General features: G+C 33.0%; 2 protein-coding genes across 4 annotated transcripts in view; one reads left to right on the forward strand and one right to left on the reverse strand.

The window, feature by feature from the left end:
* LOC143202108 (uncharacterized) overlaps positions 1-24,231 on the reverse strand; it is a 106,051-nt gene extending 81,820 nt beyond the window's left edge. The window contains exon 1 of the mRNA XM_076413387.1: positions 23,803-24,231. Coding sequence (XP_076269502.1) covers positions 23,803-24,053 — 251 coding nt within the window. The 5' untranslated portion in view covers positions 24,054-24,231. The remainder of the gene's footprint in view (positions 1-23,802) is intronic.
* Positions 15,838-16,879, forward strand: LOC143202630 (uncharacterized). 3 transcript variants are annotated; one of them, XM_076414285.1, is made up of 3 exons: positions 15,838-16,054; positions 16,115-16,613; positions 16,655-16,879. In XM_076414285.1, the coding sequence occupies exons 1-3, from the start codon at positions 15,853-15,855 to the stop codon at positions 16,665-16,667; spliced, it is 714 nt and encodes a 237-aa protein (XP_076270400.1). In that variant the 5' UTR covers positions 15,838-15,852; the 3' UTR covers positions 16,668-16,879. The 3 variants fall into 3 exon arrangements, with proteins under 3 accessions (XP_076270400.1, XP_076270401.1, XP_076270399.1); XM_076414286.1 differs by having other exon boundaries at positions 16,670-16,879; XM_076414284.1 differs by having other exon boundaries at positions 16,115-16,879.
* Positions 24,232-27,582: the final 3,351 nt, after the last annotated feature.

A 27,582-nucleotide genomic window follows, 5' to 3' on the forward strand; every position in this document is an offset into this window, starting at 1 on the left:
ACATGGTAGATTATGGATATGCTGACGGAAGCAGTTGGCGAATGTTTGGCTACACGAAATTTTCACCATTTTCCTTTAAAATCCACCATCAAGAACCCGGGCTCAGTACAGCAGAAAATCAGGTAACAGCAGTAAATATTAAATCAAGCAGATACAAGGTTACAATAGCCGCAATTTATTGTCCTCCAAGATACAATTAAAAAAAAGGACAATTATTTGAATGTCCTAAGCAACCTGGGAGAAAAATTTATAATTGGAGGTGATCTCAATGCAAAAAATACAAGATGGGGATCCAGAATGACAACAACTAAAGGCAATGAATTGCATAAAGCAGCTACTGAGCTAACATGTAGTTACATGTCAACTGGAAAACCAACTTATTGACCGACTGATTAATAGAAAACTCCAGACCTGTTAGATTTCTTCATAGTAAGAAACATAACATCCAACTATATAAAAGTCGAAGAAAATTTTGAGCTAAGTTCAGATCATACGCCAGTGATTCTGACGTTAAGCGAAAATATAATAAGAAAAGAAAGAAACCCAACGTTAACAAGAGAACAGTCTGGGAAGGATTTGCTGAAGAATTGAACAAACGAATTCAACTAAATGTACCCCTCAAGACAACTGAACAATTAAATCTTGAAGCAGAAAAATTCGTAGTAGATATTCAAGCGGCTTGGAATAATACTCCAGAAATTAAAAGTACAACTAAAGGAATTAATTATCCAAAAGAAGTGAAGGAAATGGTAGCTAAAAAACGTAAATTTCCAAAAAAATTACAACAAAACAGATCACCTAAAAACAAAAATAGTTTAAAAACTACAACCCAAAGAGTGAAAGGAGAAGTACTGGAAATAAAAAATAAAACCATAAATGACTATCTCAGAAATTTAACAGATGATAAAGAAACTGATTACTTACTCTGGAAAATCCACAAAATATCTAAAGCGCTCATGCCTACACAGTCCACCTATAAGAGACTTATGTGGGAATTGGGCAGGTGACAATCGCCAAAGAGCAGAAGCATTTGCTGAATATCTAGAAAAAACTTTCAAACCAAACCTTGTTCATAAACTACAGAAAATGCTACCAAAACAAAACACCGAACTATTAAAATCATACATTACAACCAGAATGTTTAGAGTTAAACAAGAAGAAGCTTACTCTACAATAAAAGAAGCTAAAGCAGGTGTGCCACAAGGAAGTGTATTGGGACCAATGCTTTATCTACTTTACACTTGTGATATACCACAAATGGAAAATATCATGATGGCTACATTTGCTCATGATACTACGTTATAGCTGTCGGAGACAATAGTGAAGAAGCCTCACGAAAATTACAACAGGCAAGTGACAATATAAATAATTGGAAACAAGCTTGGAAAATAAGAATTAATGAAAGTAAATCTGAACATGTGCAGTTCACCTATAAACAGACCGTATAAGCACCAATAACATTAAATAACACTATCATTCCATATAGTAACAACGCTAAATATCTCAGAAAGAATCTCGATGCAAAACTTCGCTGGAAGGAACATATAAAGAAGAAAAGAAAAGAACTGGAATTGAAATATAGGAAAATGTACTGGCTAAATGGAAGAAAATCACAATTATCAGTACATAATAAATTGCTATTATATAAGCAAATATTGAGACCTATATGGACATACGGAGTTCAATTATAGGGATGTTCTGCAAAGAGTAACATAAATATAATACAATTTTTTCAGAACAAAGCCCTGAAAGGTATTGTGGGTGCACTCAAATACTATAGGACTGATTACCTATATCAAGACCTTCAGATACCCACAGTCAGTCAAGAAATCAAGAGAATTGCATTGGGCATGAGGGAAGACTACATTCTCATACGAATTTTGAAATATTGCAACTTTTGGATACCACCAGAACAGGACACAGACTCAAAAGTATCAAACCATCTGATCTTGTGTAATGTTGTGTAGTGAAGTGCATATCTTAAAAAATACAGCAGTGACATATATAAACATTATTTAAACAGAGACTGAGTTAGGGCCGATGGGCCCTCCTAGTTATATACCTAGATTTAAGTTAGCATAAAGACAAATTGTAGGTTAGACGGAAACGACTAGTAAAAATTTATTAATTAAATAATTTAAAAATTTCCTTTAAAAATCTTTATCTAATCTGATGATAATTAAAGAGGAGGTCTATTATAATTCATTCATGATTAAGGAAACTGTTATAAACAATATCATATTCCAGCTAGATGGAAAAATTAATGAAAACACGACTGGCTTCAAGAAGAAAGAATCATTTTCACTAAGAAAACGCTCAAATGAAGACAATCACCCATAATCTCTTGACTTGGCACCCACAGACTTACATCTATTCCAAATTTTGTTTAATTAATTAACTCTTACGTACATACAATCTTAATTTACAAATTAATTTACTATTACAGTTCTATTAAACTTGCATTAATATACAAGCAAGGCGAGTACAGAATTAATACATCAGTATGTATTTCCCTTTCCTAAACATGTTCTATTAATTAAATCGTACATTAGATAAGCTTTATACAGTCTTAGTTTACAAATAAATTTATTAGTACTGTGCTGGAGCATTTACATGAACATAAAACTAAACTACTTAAGCTAAAGTTAAGACTTATACATTATAAAAGTGGATTAATTTATGGTACTCGAAGACTGAAAACCCGTTTTCGGACGAGAGTTTCCTATACACAAAGAAATTTGTATCTAGAAGATACGTCGCATTTAATAAGGAAGTTGAGAAGATCGTAAATCAATACTGACACAGTCTCTCAGGCTCTTACATCCGCAAAAGGAATACCCATATTAGAGAAACGCTGAACCAACTCAAGAGATGTTATGTAGAAAAATAATATCGTTTTTAAGCTAAGAACCGCAGTCATTCAGGCCGAGAATTGTTCATATTACCCTCGTATATAGCCACCTTTTACAGATCTCATCGATTCTAACTAAAATAACTTAGAGAGTTTGGAAAATTTATTACACCGTACTTGTTTGATGGTGAGTTGAATCAACTAACTATAGCTATTTATAATTTTATGTATGCCACCATAAACTATAATAATTAGCTCTTAAACTTTAAAGTGCCTTAATATTTCTACTTGAAAGTTCTTGACCAATATTATGGCATGTGAATAGGTCATGAATGTTTAATTTTTAATAATGCAAATGTTTGTGAGTTTAATTCCTTAAAAATTATTAAAATAAATCAAAAATCAAAATTAAAACTGTTTTTCAATATCTATATAATAATAATGATAACTTCCAACTAAACAAACTATAACCAAAATGAATGTATAGAGAATGTAGAGTGTAAGAAACTTTTCAGTAATGTGCTGCTAATTTACCTTCAACAGGTTAAGCCAAAAAAATGTGAAAAGGGAATGACTATGATAGTTTAATAGTGTTCATGAAACAAGACACAATAATAATCTAACCCAATATATGGCATTACGTCTACAATAACAATATGAGGTTGTGGAAAAATAATTTTACTTTTCTCAATAGAAAACCAAGTAATTTGAGACTTTAAAGCCGTCTATTAGATGGTTTTAAAATTACATATATCTACGCGTGTTTTGACAGTCTATGGAACATTCTAATATAAGACAGCGCATCGGTTATAAGCTTTGGTAGTTTGATAATGGAAAATCCAGAAGGTCATATTTTATTTTTCTTTATTTTCTAAACAAACCACCCCAATTTTGTGGCATTTATGGCGTGTCAAGGTGTGTGATTTTAAAACTGCATCTCTGTCCAAGGAATGTTAAAAATGTTGATGAAATTATTCAAAATAACGCGGAACCTCATATGAATTATCAGTAAAATGTAATGAATCAAGTTACCATTTGTGAATTGGTACTAAAACTAAAGACAATCGAGCTACTTCTGAAACGAATAAATAACAAATGGTGCAAATAACGTAAGGGAAAGTTCAAGGTCAAAACCTAAAGAGGCTTCAGAAACGTTTTTTAAAGCCCGCACATGTTTGGTGAAATTGGAAAGGAATCTATTAATCTTGGTAAGCTGCTAAAAGCATTAATCCACCTCTAATGCACAACCTAATACGATTGATGTAGACGATTTTAACAAAACAATCAGAAAACATTCTTAAGAAAGATATATTCTCCAACCATATGCTCCAGCAAAACTTTGTTCCAGAAACTTGCAAATATAACTTTCACAGTTCAATTTTTCACCCAGAAATCTCAACATTTTACAGTGACGGAATTATTGTTTGATCAGAAAATGGCCAATGCCATCTATAAAAATAACACCCATGATTGGTAGATGAACTGTATATGAATAAATTTGCCCTAAATACATGACAAAAGGAAATTCCTTTATTTCTCGGTCCATATTTCGTTACTTTAATATTAATAATAATATATCAACTAAATAATTAACTAAAATATGGAGAAATTTATTAGGCCTATAAAGTAGTTTTAAATTTTTTTTTTATTTGAAGCTTTATTGTGAAAAATCGATACAGTGTTTTTTATTCAACATATTGTCAATTGATAGCTGTTATCTTTTCCTATCTCTCAGGAAATTTATGGATTCCTTCTCGAAAAAACGATGTATCTTTTGAGGCTATCCATGAATCCACCAAATTTTTTGGTATCTTGAAATGAGGATTTGCTTAGACAGGTCACTGAACAAATAGTAACCAGAAGGGGCAAGGTCTTGAGAATACAGTCTGGTGAATTTTTAAGCTGATGAGTTTTGTGTGATTGAGCTGAAATTGTTCAAACAATATCCAGTACATTTAAATACTTCGAAAGGTAATTGAAATATACTTGGAGTTGTTTCCTCACCAGATGAATTTCCCCGGCATAGTTTAATGTTTACTAGTCTACTCATCCATAATTCCATTATCTGTCCACGTTGCCAGTTCTTGCAAAGTATAAGCATATACAATTTTTATCTTATCGAATAATGCAATTTTCACGTTTTAGTTTTTCGTTGACGTTTTTTTAGCATTTCCCATTTTAATGTTTCCAAGTATACTTTTGCTGATTTTGTAATATGGGATGATCATGCTGAAGAATAACATTGTTCTGTCTTTTTCGTCGATAGAGATCCCCATTGATGGTTTCATCAAGCAATACCTTCAAATCCTCGTCTTCAATTATTTTTCGATGTCCAAAACGCTCTTTGTCTTCTGTGTCAAAATCAACACTTTTAAAACGTAAAAAAAAACGTTCACATATTAAAATCGATGAGACATGGTTGCCATAAACTTCGCACAGTATAACCTTTAGCCGCCTTTTTCCTCAAATTGAAGTAGAAAAATAAGACAACTTCATTCGACATGAAGTTGGTTATGAACGTACCCAATTTAACACTCAGTAAGATCATCTGTTGTAAATCCTTTAAAATTATTTATAGGCCTGAACTTAATAAGGTTGTGAACAAATATTAGACATTAAAAATATAGAGTAAACAATTATTAGTTCTATTCTCTCTATTAATCTGCCTTTTAATCTGATTACAAATTAAAATATATATTTCTACTAACCTGTTACGACACCGTTCAATAGTGAAATAAATGATTACATAAAGGAAAACTGTTAAAAGGAAAAATAGTCTAGACTGTACCGGTCAGAACAAAAGAACTGAAAAGGCCGACGACGTGACGCTGACATTGTTTAGCTGCTGTTTATTGTTTTGATAGTTTTGTCGGTTTTCACTCCGTGCAGTTGCGAAAACGCTAAACAACTTAGTTTCGTGGAAGCGGTGCTAGTGCCGCATCCTGCTTATTTTTACACTCAACCCCAAACGGTTCGGTTCACCACGTGTTCGGACGCATTTCGAACGTTTCTCCAGTTATAAAATAGGTCATTTGCTATTTTTGCCTTCCAGTTTTGTTCTTGGTTAACCAGATACGTGTCTTACGGTTCAGTTCCCTTGTTGGTATTCGTAGATGGATTCCGTGAACTGTTTTGTTTCTTTTTTCTATCGAATGTGATACATGTTATTATCATAATACAATGACTTATGGATAATATATTGTGTCTTGGAAAATACTTGTGGTGTTTTTCTTTAGTAAAGTGTAACTAATTTTCGTATGGCGTTAAATATGCCCTAGCGTTATTCCTTCGGTGAACTTCTGGTTGATCGTTTACCATAAACTGGTTTTGAATAAAAACAATCGGGATTGAAACAAATTATAGAGATGAAGATAAAATGTTTGAAGTAAAAATAATATTCTTGAACTAGTGATGTAGTCCGCTGAGTAAAATATCGATATTTCTATATATTGATATTCTTTAAAACGTTTTTAAAAATATTGTTGAGAAAACAAAAATATTCATACAATTGCCTAAAAATATCGATACATCGATATTTTTTCGACATCCCCAACTTAAACTATAATATTGGTACATCTAGCGTTAGGAATAATCGATTACTTTTTACTATCGACTAATTCAGCGGCTATTTTCAGTCCGACTAGTTCATTCGATTGGTTTTTTACAATATATTGGTAATATGATAAAAATAACATTTTTATTGATAAATACTGAAATAATTTTGACCGCATTTACGTTATCTTGCCAACTATTAGGTCTTCAACTATTTGGTATTTCATAATTTTTTCGATGTTTTAAGTCTCTCAAAGTTTGTTCGAGATTTTTGAGTGTTAAAATTTTTCAACAAAGTTTCAACACGAATAATAATTTTTAAATATAACTGATTAACGATACATAAAACTAATATTGTATTTAAAAAGGGTACAATGGTTAAATACTTGATGCTAAATTGATTCAGAAAATATGATACAAATATTTAGTTATCATTACTCCATTCTTCATTACAATTTTGTCAAATCTAAGAAAAATAAAAATAATTTTGCATCACTCAAAATGAGTATGTTCTTTTGAACGTAATAGAATCGGCAATTATTTGTTTCGTTTTCTTTCCTAAAGAAAATTCGAGAAAGAATATGTACACCTCCGTCCCACTTATGGCATGATTGAAATCAAATTCGTAAGCGCATGTTGGAATGAAATACAAATAAACCAATTATTTTTAATATATTACGTCATATTTTCCAAATATTAAAATACAATGAAACATATTTGGTATCATTGTTCAATTTACTGTTTCACAATGCCATTTTATAATGAACTGATGTACACAGCACAAAGAATTTAACAATTATCTTCATCCTTTCCTTTTCCAAATTAATAGGGGAAGGAATTTACACATCTCCGTCTGTTATCAGGAATAAAGTGCATTTAACTGAACTAGTAATTAGTACTTTTAGTCGCTAGTTCTTTGACTATCGACTTTCGGTTTTTGATAGTTCGGCTCTTTCAATTGATTTCAGTCCGTAGTTTCCAATGCTAGGTACTGCAGCAGCGCAGCATGGTAAACAATTATTTTCCAGTCTCACAACAAATATATCTCAAACGCCTTTTCGGTGCCAATCCTGCTAATCGTATGTGATCTATACTTCATCGCCAGTTCAGAAATGGCTCATTTCAATTACTTTTAAGTAATGCATCAAGTGTTAAAAATATTTCTCGCTCTTAACCTAGAACTTCCATTTTTTTAGACAACATTTATGTGAACTAGTTGAAAACAATGTTGTAATCCTATTCTTATGTTGATAAAGATTTTCAAGAATTTCATCAGATTTTTCAACCAATAAACAATAACATTTTTTTTCGATGTCCAGAACGCTCTTTACCTTCTGTGTTAAAATCAACACTTCTTTTTTCTTTTTTGTAGACAACATTTATGTGAACTAGTTGAAAACATAGTTGTAATCCTATTCTTATGTTGATAAAGATTTTCAAGAATTTCATCAGATTTTTCAGCCAATAAACAATAACATTTTTTTTCGATGTCCAGAACGCTCTTTACCTTCTGTGTTAAAATCAACACTTCTTTTTTCTTTTTTGTAGACAACATTTATGTGAACTAGTTGAAAACATAGTTGTAATCCTATTCTTATGTTGATAAAGATTTTCCAGAATTTCATGAGATTTTTCAGCCAATAAACAATAACATTTTATTCACTATATGTGCAGCGTTCTTCCCTTTGTCCTAATAACATTCATCATCATCCATAGTGTCTACTTCTTAGCCAATAGGCTGCCGTTGACACCGAAGAGCTTTCATTACACTTAGTCAGAGTTATTGTTCAGGCCGCTTTATGATATTTATCAATTGTCATTCGACTTAAACTGCATCTTAAACGAATCCCTTCATTAACACGATCTATGAGATAATAATGTCTTTAAAAGACAAATTTAACTATTTTATTATATATAGTTATTAAACTTACAAATTTCAAAGACCGTAATCCAATCTTTGAAGCCATACAGAACGATTGAAAATCAAGGTATTGGCATTTAAGAGAGCCGGATTTTAGTCCATAGAGTATAATATTTCCTCTCTTACTCATCTTCTTAAAGAAGCAAAAGTTACTACAATTTGCCCAACGCAAGTGCTTAAACACCTTCACTTACTCTAACTGGATGTAACTATTCAGTACAAAATATAGCATGAGGAATGCTAAAAGCGTTAGCACCTCTAACAGAGCATTTAGCACTATTAGCAGTGAACATCAGATGTGTTAAGAAACTTATACCATCATACTGAATACCGCGACTCATTTTAAACACTTTATATGCATCATTATATCTACTAATATGTTGAAAATCAGGTCAGTCTCGGCTTGTTTTTCGCTACCTAATAACATTGCTTAACCTTTAAAAGCAAACTAAACTAGCAACAATACTAATTTGATGATTACATACACAAAACACCACTCTAGTGCTACCTTTCTAACAATAGCCCAATACTGTAGCTACGATCTATGTTTCCTGAGATATTTACGTTATTTATTCAAGTTTTTTATTACAGAAAGAATCCAATGCAATGAGGGCTAATATTTAGAACTAAACAATTTTAATTTTCAAATAAAAAAACTACTGAAAATTTAAATCAAACACAAGAACAATTTGTAATAATATTATTAGTCATCACTCGAGAAAATAATCATGGGTTTAAATCTAGGACACACATCCTCACATCTAATTGACAGACTAAGACACTAAATGATGAAAAAAAAGAGGAAACACTGCCGTTGACATTAATAGACAACATAGGCATAGTTGATACAGCATAGAAATGAAAGAAAGTAAATAAGAAGAAGTTTTTCTTCTAATAGACTAATAATAATAATAAACTTTATACTTTTCACTAAATAAATAAATAAAAATATCCTTGAATGAAAATATATGCAACATTCTAAAAATAATTTGACTATTTTGACTTTTATAACAAAGAGCTTCACCTTTTGGTGTACAACTACATGATGTTAATTTAAGTATTCAGCGGTGATTCCGCGATTCATCCATTATCATTCATTATATAATGATACAAATAACTGTTAATCACTTAAACAGGCCAAACACTGCAGTGAATCATGTTGTTTTTGGTCGACTGTGAGCATACTTGGCACCTACCTCTGCTAAGTTCTGATTTTATAAAAATTATTTATATTTATTAAATATTATATGTATTATGTAACTTTGTAAATATTAAATTAAAAGCATCTCGGTATCCTTAATCATTTTAGCTGTAATAACCATTTCAGCTGGTAACATCATAGTTCATCTACACCACTGCGAACTCAATTAATCAACAATTGCTTTTCTGGATATATTCACATTGATAATTATAAAATCAATATTTAATTGACAACAGTTATTCAAATAAATAGTGCGTAACAAATGTATTCACATGTGACATGTCATTAAGAAACAAAAACCTGCATTGTCTTTCTAAACACCACCAAGGTCTTTAACCAGGTTTTCAATGAATATTAAGTCAGGAAATCAGAAATTCATTTTGGAATGCTATCACACTTTTGGAGCTTATCCTGTTTAGCATTAATATGGTTGGTTGTCTTTCCATGTAGCAAAGATGTCCACGCGGATGTATGTACTAATAAAAAGACATTCTTTAAAAACAGTTACTCTAATTACTGTATCAAAGATAATATCGAAATAAAGATCGAAAATTATAAGAGCATCTTTTTGGCAATTTGGTAAAAATATAATGGTTTACTACAGTCACATCAGCGATAATTTATCATAACATTATAACAATTATAGCAATAATTCAAATACTGACAATGAACTAAACATATTTAAAAATTAACATTAAAAACTTATAAATCGTATCAAGCTAATTGTATGAATAATTGAATGACTAATAACATCAATGAAGTTACGAGTAACCAATTAGAACAAAAATATGTTTTCAATTAGCATTAAACATTGCTCAATAAAAAGCCATAGAAAAAGAACTAGTAATAAACCAAATAATTCCTCCTCTACCTTCCTTAACTGAAAGCGACCGTACTGACACACATTTTTATAATCACGAAGAAGTTCGGAAATAGGTCGGCGCACCGTCTGCTTCCAAAAATAAGTTATTCTTTCGCGGCGGAATTCCACTCGTGTCAGAAGATTTCCGAACATTTTTAAAACATTCTACTCAGATGCCGACATTTCATTTTAAATATAAATGATTTATAAACACGGAATATTTTGGAACGTTTTTTATTACATCTTATATTAAATATTCTTAGTACTGTCTTAATTTTTAAAATAATTGATTGCATTAATAAATATTGGTACTTATAAAACTATCATTATGAAACATAAAATGATAGATGACATATGTACTTGATTACTTACAAAAAAATATACTAATGAAATTTTTTTTTCAAAAATCTCGTAAAGAAAAGAGTCATGAAATGAAAGCAGTTTATCGACAGAATCATACTAATATAGAATAGATACAATTTTATGCACTTTGTCAGTTTATTGAAGAACTTGTTCGTATTAGATGCGGAAGATATGTCATGTTAAAAATAAATTATTTATAAACGCTGGATATTTCGAAATTAATATTATTAATTAACAATGTATGTACTTTACATTTTACTTATAACAATTAATTTATTACAAATCATAGAGAGAAAAAACCTAATAGCAATACACCAGTTTGGGTTTATTAACCAACATTTAACGATTGTCCAGGTCCACAGAATAACAGCTGTTATTGAAAAACACTACGAAACTAAAAAAAAGTATGCTCAGCGATATTCTTAGATGTAGCACAAGCCTTCGATATTGTTTGTCATGAAGGTCTTGTTCATAAACTACCGAAAATGTTACCAAAACAACACACCGAACTACTAATAACGTACATTACAGCCAGAATGTTTAGAGTTAAACAAGAAGAAGCTTACTCTACAATATAAGAAGCTAAAGCAGCTCTATACTTGATACACGTGATATTCTACCAATGGAGAATATTACGATGGTTACATTTGCTGATGATACTGCGATTATAACTGTCGGAGACAATATTGAAGAAGCCATCTGAAAATTACAACAGGCGAGTGACAATATAAATAATTGGACACAAGCTTGGAAAATAAAAATTAACGAAAATAAATCTGTGCATGTGCAGTTCACCTACAATCAGGCTGTATAAGCATCAATAACATTAAATAATACTATCATTCCATATAGCAACAACGCTAAATATCTAGGAATGAATATTGATGGAAAATTTCGCTGGAAGTAACATAAAGAGAAGAAAATAAAAGAACTGGAAGTGAAATATAGGAAAATGTATTGGCTAATTGGAAGAAAATCATAATTATCAGTACATAATAAATTGCTATTATATAAGCAAATACGGAAACCAATATCGACAAACGGAGTTCTTTTATGGGGATGTTCTGCAAAGAGTAACATAAACAAAATACAAATTTTTCAGAACAAAGTCCTGAAAATTATTGTGGGTGCACCCAAATACTACAGAACTGACTACCTACACCGAGACCTTGAGATACCCACAGTCAGTCAAGAAATCAAGAGAATTGCAAGGGAGTATCAGGAAAGACTCCATTCTCAAACGAATATTAAAGTATTGCAACTTTTCGATACCACCAGAGGAGGACAAAGACTCAAATGAATCAAACCATCTGATCTTGTGTAGTGTTGTGTACTGAGGTACACTTAATAAAAAATACAGCAGTGACATGTATAACAATATTTCACCAGAGACTGAGATAGGACCGATAGGTCCTCTTAGTTATATACCTAGATTTAAGATATCATAAAGACAAATTGTAAGTTAGTCGGAAACGACTAGTAACAATGTAATAATTAAATAATAAAAAAACAAATTTATTACAAATGTTCTACTGGACTTGCATCAAGACACAAGCAAGCCAAGTGTGGGATAAATATATCAGTATTTATCAAAGTTAACAAATCAAGCATAAAATAAAATTCAGTATAAAAAGTTATCTTGATAATTAAACTTCTAGTTAATTGTTCATTATAAGAAATTATTATATGATGCTCTCATATAAACAACAAATTGTGTTTAGAGACTTTATTTATCTTATACTGATTACTTATTTGAGATTTGCCACACATGTACTATGTTTGTTTTTACAAAGTTATTATTTCATTCAGGATAGCAAAATTTTCAATTATTTATTTACTGAAAACAATAAACAGTTTAATGTCACAAACAATTACCTAAAATTACTGCCTTAACAATAGCCAGTACTTTAACATAAAATATTGATTGTTTACGGTTACGGTATCTTTTGTAGATAAAAGTCCATTGATTCTTCTTTCAACTTTTGGATTTCTCATCTAAGCTTTTGCATCTTATTGTCTTTTTCTTAACTATGAAAATACCTAAGAAATATATCCGTTCGTTTATGTTAAACCAGCTATGTGTGACAATCATTTGTAGAGGAAGCCATCATTCCATGACTGAAAAGATTATATATTTAGGAAAACTTTTCGACCGAAGGCTTTCGCCTTAAGGTTTTCCTAATTCGGTATACATGAATATTGGGTTAATTGTTGAGATTACAGACTTTTATCCGTACTTGTATAATAATAAATTTAGAGGAAAATTTTCAAATTTCAAAAAGTCAAATTTAGGAAATCCGGTATTTCTGTTTCGTCTTTTCGTTAACAGATTTAAAATATTTTAAATAAGACAACAAATCCCTTTGAAAATCGAAAGTTTTGATGTAATTTAATTTACCAAGGTGTAATTACCGAAAATCATTGAAAACAAATACTAACTGAATTGAGAATTGACGAGACAAACAATACAATATACATTACACAGTATTGTATGTGCAAGAAATAAATATATCTGATTAGTAGCTATACAACCCGATATTTGCCAATGAGAAGTTATCTCTCTAATAATCTTAACATAATAGTAGATGCAATTATGCAATAACTTTTTTTAACCGATTTCTTGTTCTCTGATGCTTGGGCTAAATATTAATAATAAGCGAATCGCTTGCAAAAATAAGTCTCAGCAGCATCTGGTTAAAGCAAAGGCAAATATTCAACTTCTTCGAATTTTTAATAGAGTAGAAGACAGTGAGATTCATTGCTGAAATAATAAATGGTGTATATGGAATAAAGGAAATTTTACTCAAATCAGGCACTTCCAGAAATAAGAGACCAAACTCGTGAATATTTCTCCAAGACTTCCAATTAACCTTCAGTTAAATGAAACCAAAAAAAGTTCTTAATAAACAAATAGCTCGTATATTAAACAAGGGCTTAACAACGAACCATTTTAAATTTTATAGATGAATTATTCAAAAAAATAACAAAATTAAAATAATATTCTACTAGATTTAAAATGCAAACAACCGTTTATTATATTTACGACGAAATCATTAAAAAAAAAATTTGGACCAAAATGCCATTATATAGAGTCCAACGACGTTGCTTATTGGTTATTTTTCTATTTCAGCTTATAAAATACATAAAGGCAAAAGTCGTAGTCTTTTATCGGTTCTATAGACTCATTTTACAAAATATTTATCACATTGGTGACACTCCAGAAAATAAAAATTAAATATTACAAAGTTCTAGGGAAAAACACCATTAAAACTATAAATAGAACAGTTTAATTTACGAGAAAACTACAAATAAGGCACATCGATTGTTTTTTGAAGCAAGAAATAATAAATTAAGTGAAACAAGTTATCAAGGGTAGTTTAAATAAGTTGAAGGCGGAGAATTTGGCGTCCTGAACAAGTAACTTAATAGGGGTGGCATATAAAAGCAAGATCCGAACTTCTGCAATTCATCCAAACATCAAATATACCTCATAAAGATTGTAATTCATAAATATGCATTTAAATATTTGAAAACAATTATGCCATCAATAATTTAGCAAGTTCAGTTTGCTTTTGTGAGAATCACTAACCTAGAAGTTTTTCTAATTTCTAGTTCCACATCTTTAAACTATCTCAGTTTTCGCACATATATTTATTTGCAAAAGAAATGGTTTTAAGTTTTAAGTTTTAAGTGTTTAAATGGTTACAAATTTTCACAACCACTCGATGATTATCAACAGTATATTATTTTAAGCTAAAAAGTAAACCTATAACTTTCCTTATATGGTTTAAATTTGAAGTTGAAACCAAACTTTTATGGATGAGAAAATATGTTATCACTTGTTAAGCAATTGAACAGACATGTTTTATTTCTGGAATAAAACGCTTGATATCGCCTTGCTCTTAGATAGCTCTTGTTTAATTCAATGTAATATTTTATTCAATGTAATAAACAATACTAGTTGGCAACAATCCAATTAAAAATTCATTTTTGCATTTCTTCGTTACTTCTAAACTATGAACTGAAACTGTGAGCCAACTAAATCATACTGCATCGATCTAATCAAGAGGTAATCGTCTGTTGAGTAGGCTAGATGAGGCAGAACTTCCCCTTCATAAACAACAATGACTCTTTCATAACTTTTGCAACATTTGGCCTAGCGCTGTCATGAAACAAGAAAGTTGAAATATCGCCTTGCTCTTAGAAGATTCTTAGATTACTTCAGTTTAAGTGGCAATGTAATAAACAACACTAGTTAGCAACAGTCTAATTAACAATTAACTTTTGCATTTCCTCGTTACTTCTAAACTATGAACTGAAACTGTGAGCCAACTAAATCATACTGCATCGATCTAATCAAGAGACCTTCCCCTTCACTAACAACAGTGACTCCATTATAACTCAATAATATTAATTAATACTAATGGGAAAGTGTTATTTTATATAGAGAAATGTGAAAACCATCGAATTTAACAGTTAGTTAGGATGTTTAATAGTCGTTTACATTAATAATTCACATTTCCGTCTATAGATGTCGCTGATACGTTTACAGGAAAGATTATATATAAATAGTCCTAATAATATAAGCCAATAGGAATATTTTTAAAATTAAGTAACAAAGATTAAATCCAGTAAAAAATGTATTGGGTCATCACGTGCTTAAATAACAAGATATATTCTCTACTACTTAAATTTAAATAAGTTTAATAAATTTAATTAAGTCCAACCTCAATCAATAATCTGAACTACTTTTATTCTAATCAACTGATTTCAGTAAGAAAGTCGTTAATCGTCAATTAAAACTATGAATTTAACACAACCTCAACAAATATTGCAACTGCTTCATCCAAATAATATTCCGCACGAAACGTGGAAAACCGCTGAGTTCGATTACAACAAAATATTAAAAACGTAGTACAATCGGAACTAATGTTAGAACACGTATCGCTTGGGAAACTGTTCAAAACAAACCGTCGAAAACATTAAACAAATGATGTTTTCGATGTCATGAACCTGATGGTTAAATCAAAACTACCGCATTTCTACGAGTGTATAAATGTGTTTACTTGCTTTAGGTAAATGTTAGTATCTTTCCTTGCAAAATGCGGACTGCTAAAGTGATACAAGTGCTTTTCGTACTTATCTGCATAGATTTAGTGGTAGCAGCTCCCAAAAATTCCAATCTTAAGGAATTATTTGAATATCCGTCTGAAGATTCATGCGTGCTCGGACATCTGATACGGATATTAACGCATCTTTTCCATAAAGAATATTGTAAATGTGATAAACATACTGAAGCCCCAGGTAAGAGGATTATACAAAATATTATATAAAATATTAATATTATCTTCTCCATTAAACTAGGTATCGGCACTACTGAAACAACTTGTGTTACTTCAACAACACCTGCGACAACAACTTCAGAATATGTAACCAAAACTACCCCTTGCTTAGAGATTACTAGTACAACTGACTCACCAACTACACCAAAATGCTCGAATACAGAACCAGCAACAGTTACACCTTCAAGCCAAATTTGCACTACAACCACTGGCCCAGCACTAGAAAGCACAACCCTTACCCCTATAACGGAATGCGTTACAACTAAAACCGTTTTAGACAGTACCACTAGCTATATATCAGATAGAGATTGTGATACCACTACTTTACCAAGTACAATATCTACCACACCTCTTAAAACAACAACACCAAGTGACTGCAATACCACCCCAACAACTACCGATATTACAACCGTATCATCTATAGAATCGGAATGCACTACCCCTATATCAGTGACCACAACTCCCACTACAACTACAACAACCAAATGTACTACATCCAATGGCGGAACAATAGATATAAGGTCAGTTGATACAAAAACAACAAAATGTAACTGTTCAAAAGGTCATATTTTTGAAGAATGTTCTGAAGAAGATTTTGAGGAAGATTCGGAAGACGATTCCAATGAACTTGCTGATGAAGATGAAAACAATACATTAGCGACACCAGAACTATACTTTCTGCCTCTCATAAGATTCAGCAATGAATCTCAACCGTTCAACTTAGCTCAACTAACAAAATATCTTTATGGCTTATTTGCGAATATTAAAATCTAATTTAGCAACTGTGTAGTATTTGTTTTTATTTATTTATTAAATTTATTAATAAAAAACAAACTGTTTTATTTCTGGTGGTTTAGTTTTCCTTGCATTACAAAATATAAAATAAAATAAGTGTTAAAATGAATAAATAATGTTATGTAATAAAGTAAAGAAAATTGTGTTTAAAAAAGTATTACCTTCATGTTGAAACAGTCATTTTACTTATCCATTATTATTTAACATAATTTAAAATACTCCAGTGTTTATTTAGAGTAAATAAATTAAAAATTGCAACATATTGAAAGAGTTAAATTACAAGTAATATTGCTATATATCTAAATTAAATATTTAAATTTAAATGGTTTTTAGCGTCTTCGGGAGTAATGTTCTAAATCTATTTTGTGAAATATTCTACAAAGCAACTTTTACACCTTCTTTTCTGAAGAATCTTCGAACATTTTACAACATTGCATTCCGTCATCGGAAAGACCTTAGGTCGCTAAATCAAAAACACTTATATAGTTTTGACATTGCAAAGTAAGTATACAAAAAATCAACAGCCTATTTTTTATACAATAAATATGTTTACCAGCATTTTAAATTAGTTTTTCCTAAAACTACTCTTTTCAAAATAGTATGCGGCCTTGAGCTCATTTTGAATTATTATCACAGATGTGCTTAATCTAAAACGTTTAACACCATCCGATCTAGTTCTTTAGAATATATATATATATATATATATATATATATATATATATATATATATATATATATATATATATATAATCATAAGAAATACTCTATTAATAGAAAGACTCTAGAAATACTAACCATTTAAAAAAATCACTGTTGACAAATGGCAAGTTACATAATTCAGAAGCTGATGATGGCTGCATTCACTAACGTCATAATCGACATTCTGCATGAACGATTTGAAACCATGGTTATATATCGCCGAAGTGACATGAATTGATAAACTATCTCTTGTGGACCATAATACCAATAAGCCGCATTCAACTGGAGTCCTTAAAGCCAACATAGCTCACGCCAACACTCTAATTCAACCGCATCTATAAGACGGAATCATTAAAAATGTTCACTGATTCAAATCACCGTGATAAACCCTCGTTAAACAATGAAACAATGTCATATTTTATACATAACATTTAAACAAAAATAAAATGTTAATAACTCGCTATTTACTACAAACTAATTTATAGGCTTGTTGCGACGTAATAACTTTTATTTATATTTAAGAAAATTGTTTCAGTATACGCAATATTATAATGTTTTTTTGTATAGCTTAGGGGTCTAACTTATTAGACTGTTTAACTGGTTTTTGTAATATTTGTAACATGGAATAGTAATTATGGATTGAGACAATATAAAATATCGCATTATATTGAATGTCTGGTGAAGCTAGACCATTAATAAAGAAAAGCATAAGAAAGGCACAGAGCAAATAGAAAACACATGGCTAGACAAACGGATGTCTCATAGGCTCATTATCGAGTGTTCCGGAAACTGCGGGGTTCAAGTGCCGCGACTAAAGGAAGCGCGTTAGGCCTCGTAAAGGATCCCTTATGGTGGCTATAAGCATTAACTTCAAAAAGCCCCGAGACCGTGCAATTTTGGAGTGTCTCTTAAGAGTCCGTAACGCACCTATTCTATCGGCATGAGAAGTCGCTAGCCGGAAGGGACTTCCTCTCCCCGAAATTCTGAAGGAATCGGAACGGGTTTCTTGAACCAGCCTCCTCAGCCGACAACAAGATCCCGAGAAAAAAACTTCAGCGATAGAACACGGTGCATCGAGAATGAAAAATTGCCAAAGAATTAAAGAACTAAGAAGAGAACATCAGAATTAGTAAAAGAATTACAAAATTAGTCAAGGAACATGAATTAAAAAACAGTCGAGAGAGTCAAGATTTAATCAGAATTAAGAAGAAATAATAAGTAATACGGATGGAAGCCAAGAATCAAGAACAGTAAAGTTCTTATATATCGTATTCAATCATCAGTTGGCTCCGATGACGGAATCAGTACTATCAAAAACCAGACATATAATTTAATAATTCATTTCCATCCAATTCTTAATTATTCATTTAAATATACAGCATGCAGGGAGTGGACCCACTTACTTGCTCACCGACAGTAATGAAGTGCCAGACTTTTACAATTCAAGGTATCGCATGAAATCAAATACACATCGAGGGCTTGTACGAACTGTCATCTAACCACGCTCCAATATTGTTAACACTAGATACAACAATTCTAAAAAATTAAAGAAGCCTAATCTTACTAACGAATTTACTAACTGGGATACGTTTAGACTTATAATGCAGAAACAAATCAGTTTAAACGTAAGACTAAATGTATAGATGATCTTGAGCAGTAAACCCGAAAAATAATTAAAAAAATTTAGTCTGCTGCATAAGAAGCTACTCCGATAGAGAGAAAGAAAAGAGAGAGATGCGAATATGAGGTAAATTATCTCCTTGACAATATGGAAATGATAAAAGTAAGGGGAAAACCTAGAACACTATGACACAGAACCATAAAGGCTGTAGACAAAACAATATTTAATAGAATTAGTAATAACTAAGTGAATTAAGCCGGAAGCAGACAAAGATTACTCGCTGTAGGAAGCCACTCGGGAATTTCGAAAACTTTTTCAGTACCGCCTATTAAAAGTGATCGAAATGAATGGGTTCAACACAACGATGAAAGAGCTAAATTATTCGCATAACATTTAGCTAACATATTCCAACGAATGATATAGAATCTACAATAGTTATAAACCCTATTTATGAGCCCGATGTAGCTGTAAATCTGATATCTCCAACGGAAGGTGCCACAGAAACTAACAACAACCTCCATCCAAAAAAAGATATTATCAACACCTCCTGTGTTGGGGCCACTCCTGTATATCGCTGATACCCCAACAAAAAAATAAATAGTAATTGGTTGAAAAAATACAAGTGGCAGTCTACAAATGGATTAGAAACTAGAAAATATTACTTAATAGCTCCAAATCTACTCAAATTAATTTTGCGTTGCGGTGAAATGGCAAAAAGCTAATTAAATCACTTAATGGATACAATTGTACTCGTTAATCGAAAGATACTCTCAACTTAACCTAAAATCAAATTGACTTATCAGTCAATCATAAAGCCAATTTGGACCAATGGGATGCAAATAGGGTTGCACTAAAACATTAAACGAACTAGTAATCCAACGCACCCGAGTACTACGATTAATTACCAATGCTTATCGCTACATAACCAATGAAGAACGGCACGGTGACCTCGAAATCAAATGTTTATACGAAATGATCTAAAATTTCGCCTTAAAACATCACGCAATAAATCAGAACATTGAAGCAAACCTAACCACACGATCTTGTAGAGTATATGTGTAACTCGTAACTTACAAATGTATTAATCCCGTACTCGACTTGCTAGTGTATTAATGCAAATGCAACAAAACAGTAGTAGTAAATTAATTTGTAAATCAAGATTAATTTTTTCAAAAATTAATGAAATAAACTCCTTCTTGTGCATTAACTTTCACAAAGAAAAGAGAAAATAAACTGTATTTTATTTACAACATTGTTTTTTCTCCTTAACAACTGAACAAGTCAAAATACTATATAAAGAAACAAACTATATGAGGAGCAAGGTATAAGGAGAAAACCTATGAATATCATATTAGAAACAAAAGTCTTAATGTAATCTAGCGACTGAAAATGACTATCGACTGTTTAGTAATCACAAAATATTTTGGATTCAGAAGGGTATTTTAAATGGGCGCATGCGATACAGTGTTTTAGTTTATTAATTTGCCGCCAGGTGGCTCGAGGTATAAATTTGATAGCAAAGCTGAAATTTAACACTATCTGCTTTCAGAAGATTATTCTAAAAAATAAGAAGGCGTATTGTACGTATGTTTATATTTGGTGGAAATAATCAAAAATTTACTGGATATTTTGGAGTTTTTTTGTAATTATTTGCTTCCTATAGAAGCAATTTGATTTACATACAAAGAATTTCGTTTTAATTTTTTTTTGACAAAGCTTTTGTTGAAAGCGTCTCTTTCATTGCTGACAAAGCAAACTTAAAAAACTTATGAACTTACGCGTTAAATATTCTTATTTTATTAACTATATTTTTATGGTTATTCTTTTAGTTAAAATGAATGTTAAAACTTAAGACATCTCAAGGGTTGCGTCCCTGGATGTAGTACCATTTCAAATAGAATACCCAACTTTTCTAGAGTTCCTGCTCTATGTCAGAAATGGCTTTTAGCAATAAATAATGAAAAACTGATGGGAATCTCTTGTGAGGTCTTAAATCAGAGCAAGCGGGTTTGCAGTGTACATTTTACATAGGGTAACTACAAATTTAAATGTAGAAAAGCATTGTTTAACAGGGATATGGTTTCTAGTTGTTATTTACATTGTAAGTCCTTTATAACGTTAATTATATGTAACTGATTTGTAAAATATAAAAAGCCTCCATTTTAGCTATGGCATAGAAGAAAGAAAATATTGATCCAAATACGTTAGGAAATATGAGTCGAACAGTGAAGTTATCAGAGTCCGGAAGGTATGATAGATGTAATTTGACAAAGCCAGAGACTTTTTTACTTTGTTGGTAAATGTACTCTTGACTGTTCTATTTAATTCCCAGATTATGCACAAAACTTAACAAGCAGTCTGTCCAATATCTTAAATCACCAAATGCCTGTCTCCTTCACAACGATCAACTGTTTTGAACATTCTGAACGAGACGTAATTAGAAAGATAATAGTTAGGTGTTGTTTGTTTTGGTGGATGAGAAAAGTGAACAGAATAACAAAAGGCAAAAATGAAACATTTTTATCGTAATATTTAAATATAACACAGCTTTTATGGGTGATATACAATAATATACTTACAATAAATATTTGACAAAGAAAATATTTAAAAAGACATTTCAAAATCAATAGTCTTCAACATATATATTGTACTGTACTCTATATTTGGCCGAATTATATTTAAAATAATATAAAATGTTCCATATTCTATAGTTTATTAAATTTTCTACATTTAAAAGTATAAGTTTTGTGTTAAATCTGTTATATTACAATTTAACGTATTTTAGTACAATGTCAAGTTCGTCATTAAACATAGAAAATGCCAAGAGATTTCCTTTGATATAATTGTATATAAATTTTACATATATTTAAATAAAATGTATTTTTAAGCTTATATTGCATTTTTATTAATAAAATATTTTAAATTTCCCGCTCTTCAAATTGTCAGTCGCGCCCTCTGGTGACAAATTAATGCTAAACTTATTTACAGGTAATATATGGGAGATACACTTCCAATTCCTGTGTTTTTTGTGTTAGTAATTGACTACTTTTTACTATGGACTGTTTGAGTCGCTATTTTCGGTCCGACCGATTTTACTATTTTTTACTATCGACTATACTATATATGGCTTAATACTATTATTTATTGTTATTGGTGCTTTTGCGATCTGATTATAGGTGACCAGCACAGACGCAGATTTATTTTCGTTAACTTTAATTTTCCAGGTTTGTGTCCTATTATTTATATTGTCACTTGCCTGCTATAATTTTCATGTCGCTTTTCCGCTAATGTTCCCGACAGCAAGAATAACAGTGTTATCAGCAAATGTAGCCATTTGTGATAAACCACATGTGTAAGGTAGGTAAAGATCTGAACTAACTGAACTGAAAAAATCCCAATACACTTCATTGAGGTTCACCTGATTTAGGGTTATTTTAGAGTAGGCCTCCTATTGTTTAACTCTAAACATTCTGGCTTCATTGCAAATTATTTATTAATATAACAAGGAAGAAAGAATACCATTTTGATTGATAATATAAATAGAAAAATAATTTCGACTGGGTTTATGTTACCTTGGCAACTATTGCTTCTTTTTTAATTGACTTTGAAATGTTAAACTTAAATAAAGATTAAAAAGATATAAAGATTTAAAAATAAAATAATAAAGTATTGCTTATCAACGATAAATAAAATTATTATAGTGTTTAGAAAGTGTGCGATGGTTAAATAGTTGATTGAATATTAAATGAGAAGAAACGGTACAAATATTTAATGGTCATTACTCCATTCCTCTTTATAATGCAGTTAAATATATAAAACATAAAAGTAATTTTACATAAAATTATTTTGATGCGATTAAATTACTGCAATTATCTCTTTCTTTTTCTTTTCCAAAAAAAGTTTAAAAAAGAAATAGGTACATCTCGTTCTTACCTATGCTACGGTTGAAACAAATTAGTGAGCACATGTTGGAATGAAATAGAAATAAAACGATTACTTTTATTATATTATTGTAAATTTCCGAATATTAAAATACTATTAAATATATTTGGGATCATTGTTTCATTGTGTTCTTCGCACTTGCCATTTTAAAATTATTTTAATGAAGTGACCTGTAAGGCAGAGAATGAAATAATTATATTCGTCCTTTCCTCTTTCAAAATTTATACGGGAAGGATATAATTCCTACATCTGCGCTTGCCATTATTAAGAGAAAAATAGTCGAAATGTACATTTGACTGAAATAGTAATTACTATATAGACCAGTTCGACTGTTTCTATTATTTTTAGTTAATATTTCCCATAGTTAGAGAAAACCTATGAATATCATATTAGAAACATATGTGACATACGACGTAAAGCACCTGTGGTTTTCGAGGAATAATTTTGGACTACGGCGCGAGAGTGTCCAGATTTCGAATTGCGGTATTGTTTTAAATAGAGCACAGAAAAAATTAGGCAAATTGTCATGTTTCAGAGGTCGTGTGCAATATTTGTTTCTAGTCCGTGACGCACGAGCGTCGCTCTCTCGAAATAAAACGAGTGAACGGCGACTAGGGGCACCAGTGCCCCGGCCGACCGCCAGCTACGGTTACCTTGGCCAAGTATAGACGCCGGAAACCTCGAAGCCGTAGTGCCACGAGCCGCTGTAAGCGCCCTGGCCCTTGGGGCCGGTACACACCCCGTGGCCGTGTGCCTTGCCATCCTCCCAGCCGCCGCAGTATGTGCCGCCATCGTCGAAGTCGAAACGACCGCCGTTCACGTGACTGCGAGCCGCCGCGGTGCCCGTGGCCCCGGTGGCGGCGGGGCTGCCCGCGGGGGGCCCCTGCTCCGCCTGCTGATGCATCGCGCGCACTCACTGACCGCCAACGGTCACCATTATCACCACTCTGGTCGTCGTCGTCGTCTTCGTTGGGGAAAGAATGTCATCTCGGCATGTCGGCCGACGAGCTCGTGATGCGGATCGACGCTGTACTGGGCCACCGTAGTCCCGGACGGACGGCAGCGTCGCGGCGCAAGCGTCCCGGCGTCGTCCTCGTACGTGGCGATGTTGCCATCATCTATTTCGGATGGTGTTTCTGGCGGATTTTTGCGCTGTCACCAGACGTCGAACTGTTGCATCAATTTCGGACTATACCGAACGGATTGGCTTGGAGTTATCTATGAATGCACGGAGTACCGAATTGTGTGCTTGATTTATTTAAATGTAACAATGACGATAACGACGCAAATTGGACCAAATATATATTTTTTATTTAAAGATATTGACAAAAATTACATTATCAGAAAAAAAAACCACTACAGTTAGTAGTTGAACAATCTGCCTAATGGGCCATAAGTATTTCTTTGGATAATAACACAAATATAGTCTATCCAAAATAACAATGATCTCGCATCATCATTGCTTTTAAATAATAATAATACAAATTGGACTAAATATAATCAGTTCCGTGCTAGCTCTCGAAGAGAACGGTCGTGTCCGGTCTGCCAAACCTACCTGCGCCGAGAATTACCCTGTCTTAATAATACTGTAATAATAAAACTGTCTCTGAGACAGTCAATCCGTTATCATGCTTCCACCAGTACCCAAGCCAAAAAAAAACTCAAAAAAGCGTCTGTAAGCGCCGAAAAGGCACGTTTACAGACAAGGCAATGGACTCATGTACATCAGAGCCGACGTCGCCTCTTGACTACTATACGAGCTTTCCTAAGTCCGATGGATCATCTTCCGAAGACAGCCGAGAATTGCTCATCGAAGATTTAAAAAACAGAATGAAGACCTGCGAAAACATATAGCCGATGTTAAAATGTTCGCCCAAGCATAGACAGACTCCCTGAACAAACAGACGGAAAAGAGACAACAACCTTAAAGGTTGACGGTAAGACTGTTTCTCAAACTCCCTCAAAAGAAAAAATTTCACCTATAGTGCTCCGTAATAAGAAGAGGTTCATGGAGCTCATTAGAATCTCCAAGGCACAATCAATTACCGAAAACTCACTACCATGCTCGAAGAAAGGCATTCCTTACCATTCCTTCTGCTATCCGAAGGAGAGAGCATTCCGCGTAATCATAAGAAACATCCCCGAATCACTCTCCATTGACGAGGTACATGAACTTCTGTTCGATCAAGTCTTCCATCCCAAATTTGTGGAAAGATGGAAATTAAAATCCCGGATAGAACTACCAATTGTTCAGATTATCTATATGACCAAACTCGGCGTCATCACAGTGAAGGTCGAGATCCAGAGGGGAAAGAGCCAGCCAGTGTAGTCCTTCAACTGCCAGCTTTTCGGGCATTCCAACTCGTAATGCCGAGCCCCCCCCCCCTGTATTTTAGCCAGCGCCATCCAGCATGCTCCAACTCAAACTCCTGCTCCAGCCACTACCCCGGACCTTAACTTCCCAATACAGGCATTTACTGACCCGCAGACTTTCCTGCAAGTGATTGTCTTAGCTCACCAACTTTCTCGTTATTTTTAAATCTTCGAAATGGCTGTTCCACAATCTCTTATACTGATGACATGGAATGCAAACAGTTTACGCGGAAGCAAGCGGAATTGGAAGACCTCATGACATTCTCTGACGTCGACATCGCTCTCATCCAGGAAACCTTTCTGAAACATTCGCATCGTCTCTCTTTCGAACACTTTTTTGTCTACAGAAACGATAGAACCGGAATCGGTTTGAGGTGGTGGAACCGCCATTCTCGTCAAAAAAAGAGTCAAACACGAGCTCCTACCATCGTTATCAGTAAATAACTTCGAAACAACCTCCATTAAAATCGATATCTAAGACATCGTCCCTTCATAATTACATCCATGTACAGGAAATATTCTGCATTCAACTATACCGAATACCGATCACTCGTCGAAGGAAAATTTCCAAAAATAATAGGTGGCGATTTCAACACCCACCACCCCACGTGGGGGTGTTCCAGAGCGAATCCCGCAGGTAACGCCATCGTAGCTCTAAGTGCAGATCTGGGCTACGGTCTTGCCCTGTCAGATGAACCCACCCATCACCTTAGTACAGTTTCTCAAGGTGCAGCAAGAGTCCTTAATTTCTTTATTTTTCAAGACGTAAATCGCCATTCCGAAGTTAGAGTCCTTGACGAAATAGACTCTGATCATCATCCGGTCCTTCTCAAACTCGGAAACTGCGTAACCATTCAAGTCCCACTAACGAGATTCAGAAAAAAGACCGACTGGAAAAATTACCAATCTCTTCTCCTGAAATCCGATCCAATTCCGAAAATTAACACACCAGGACAGCTCGAGGAAGCCGTACTCAAGCTAACTCGTGATATTCAGTCTGCTCACGAATCTTTCACAGTCAAAATTTCATCACAAACCCAGCCGTGGAAAAACAACCTTCCCGCTTCTCTTAAACGTGAAATTCTCATCAAAAATGGTTTATGCAGATTAGCTTGATTCACCCTTGATGCTGCAGACAAAAAGGAGGCGAACAGAGCATACAGAGGGGTAAGGGCGGCCGTCTCGACTTGGCGAGCAATGAAATGGAACTCATTTCTTGTGGACCAAAGACTGGATGGTCCCCCTTCCTTCTGGCGTGTCTCCAAATGCCTCGTGGGGAAGTCGCACAATGTCATCCCCCTGAAGTCAGCGATTACAGGAAATTTCGCAGTCACTGACCAAGAAAAAGTCGAGCTCCTTGCAGAGACCTACGAAGCTCAAATGAAAAATGCCTCCCACCCGCAGAGAACACTAAAGCTAAAGACAATGACACTGTCATCAACGAATCCAACTCCATCAAAAGACCAGTAACCCCAGTTAGTAGGTTTAGGTTAGGCCTCCCAGAAGACCTAACCGCTCTCATCAAGTCCTATCTCTCGGACAGATCTTTCCAGGTTAAGATCAGGGAATCACTTTCCAGTCGTAAACAAATCGACGCTGGCGTACCTCAAGGTTCCCCGCTGGCCCCAGCCTTATTTAACCTCTTTATTTCAGATCTTCCGAGAAAAAAGCACATTGACGTCGCGTTTTACGCTGACGATACTGCTTTCTTCGCGACCGCCAGGTTCGAAGTTACAATTCATGAACGTTTACAGAAGCAGCTCGATCATGCGGTCAAGTGATTCAAATTCTGGAGGTCAAATCAACTCCCTGAAAACCCAGCCCATCATTTTCCATAAAAAGCGTTCCATTTCATTGCCTTTCTTGGCAACCATAACCTGGAAATTTATTTGGACTAATGTCAAGTGTGATAACTTTGATTACTTCTTTCGGTGTGACTAATTCAATCGTCGAATTTTCACATTCTATGTCCGGCAAATTATACTCAATAGCGGTTTCATTTGGTTTGAAGGTTTTCTCCATGCAAATGGTTCCGCTTTTTTATTAATTTCAGCGTATCC

This window comes from Rhynchophorus ferrugineus, unplaced genomic scaffold, assembly GCF_030347505.1.
Source record: "Rhynchophorus ferrugineus isolate W39M unplaced genomic scaffold, kcgeb_rfMv2 rfM9, whole genome shotgun sequence".
In the NCBI taxonomy this organism is placed as follows: domain Eukaryota; kingdom Metazoa; phylum Arthropoda; class Insecta; order Coleoptera; family Curculionidae; genus Rhynchophorus; species Rhynchophorus ferrugineus.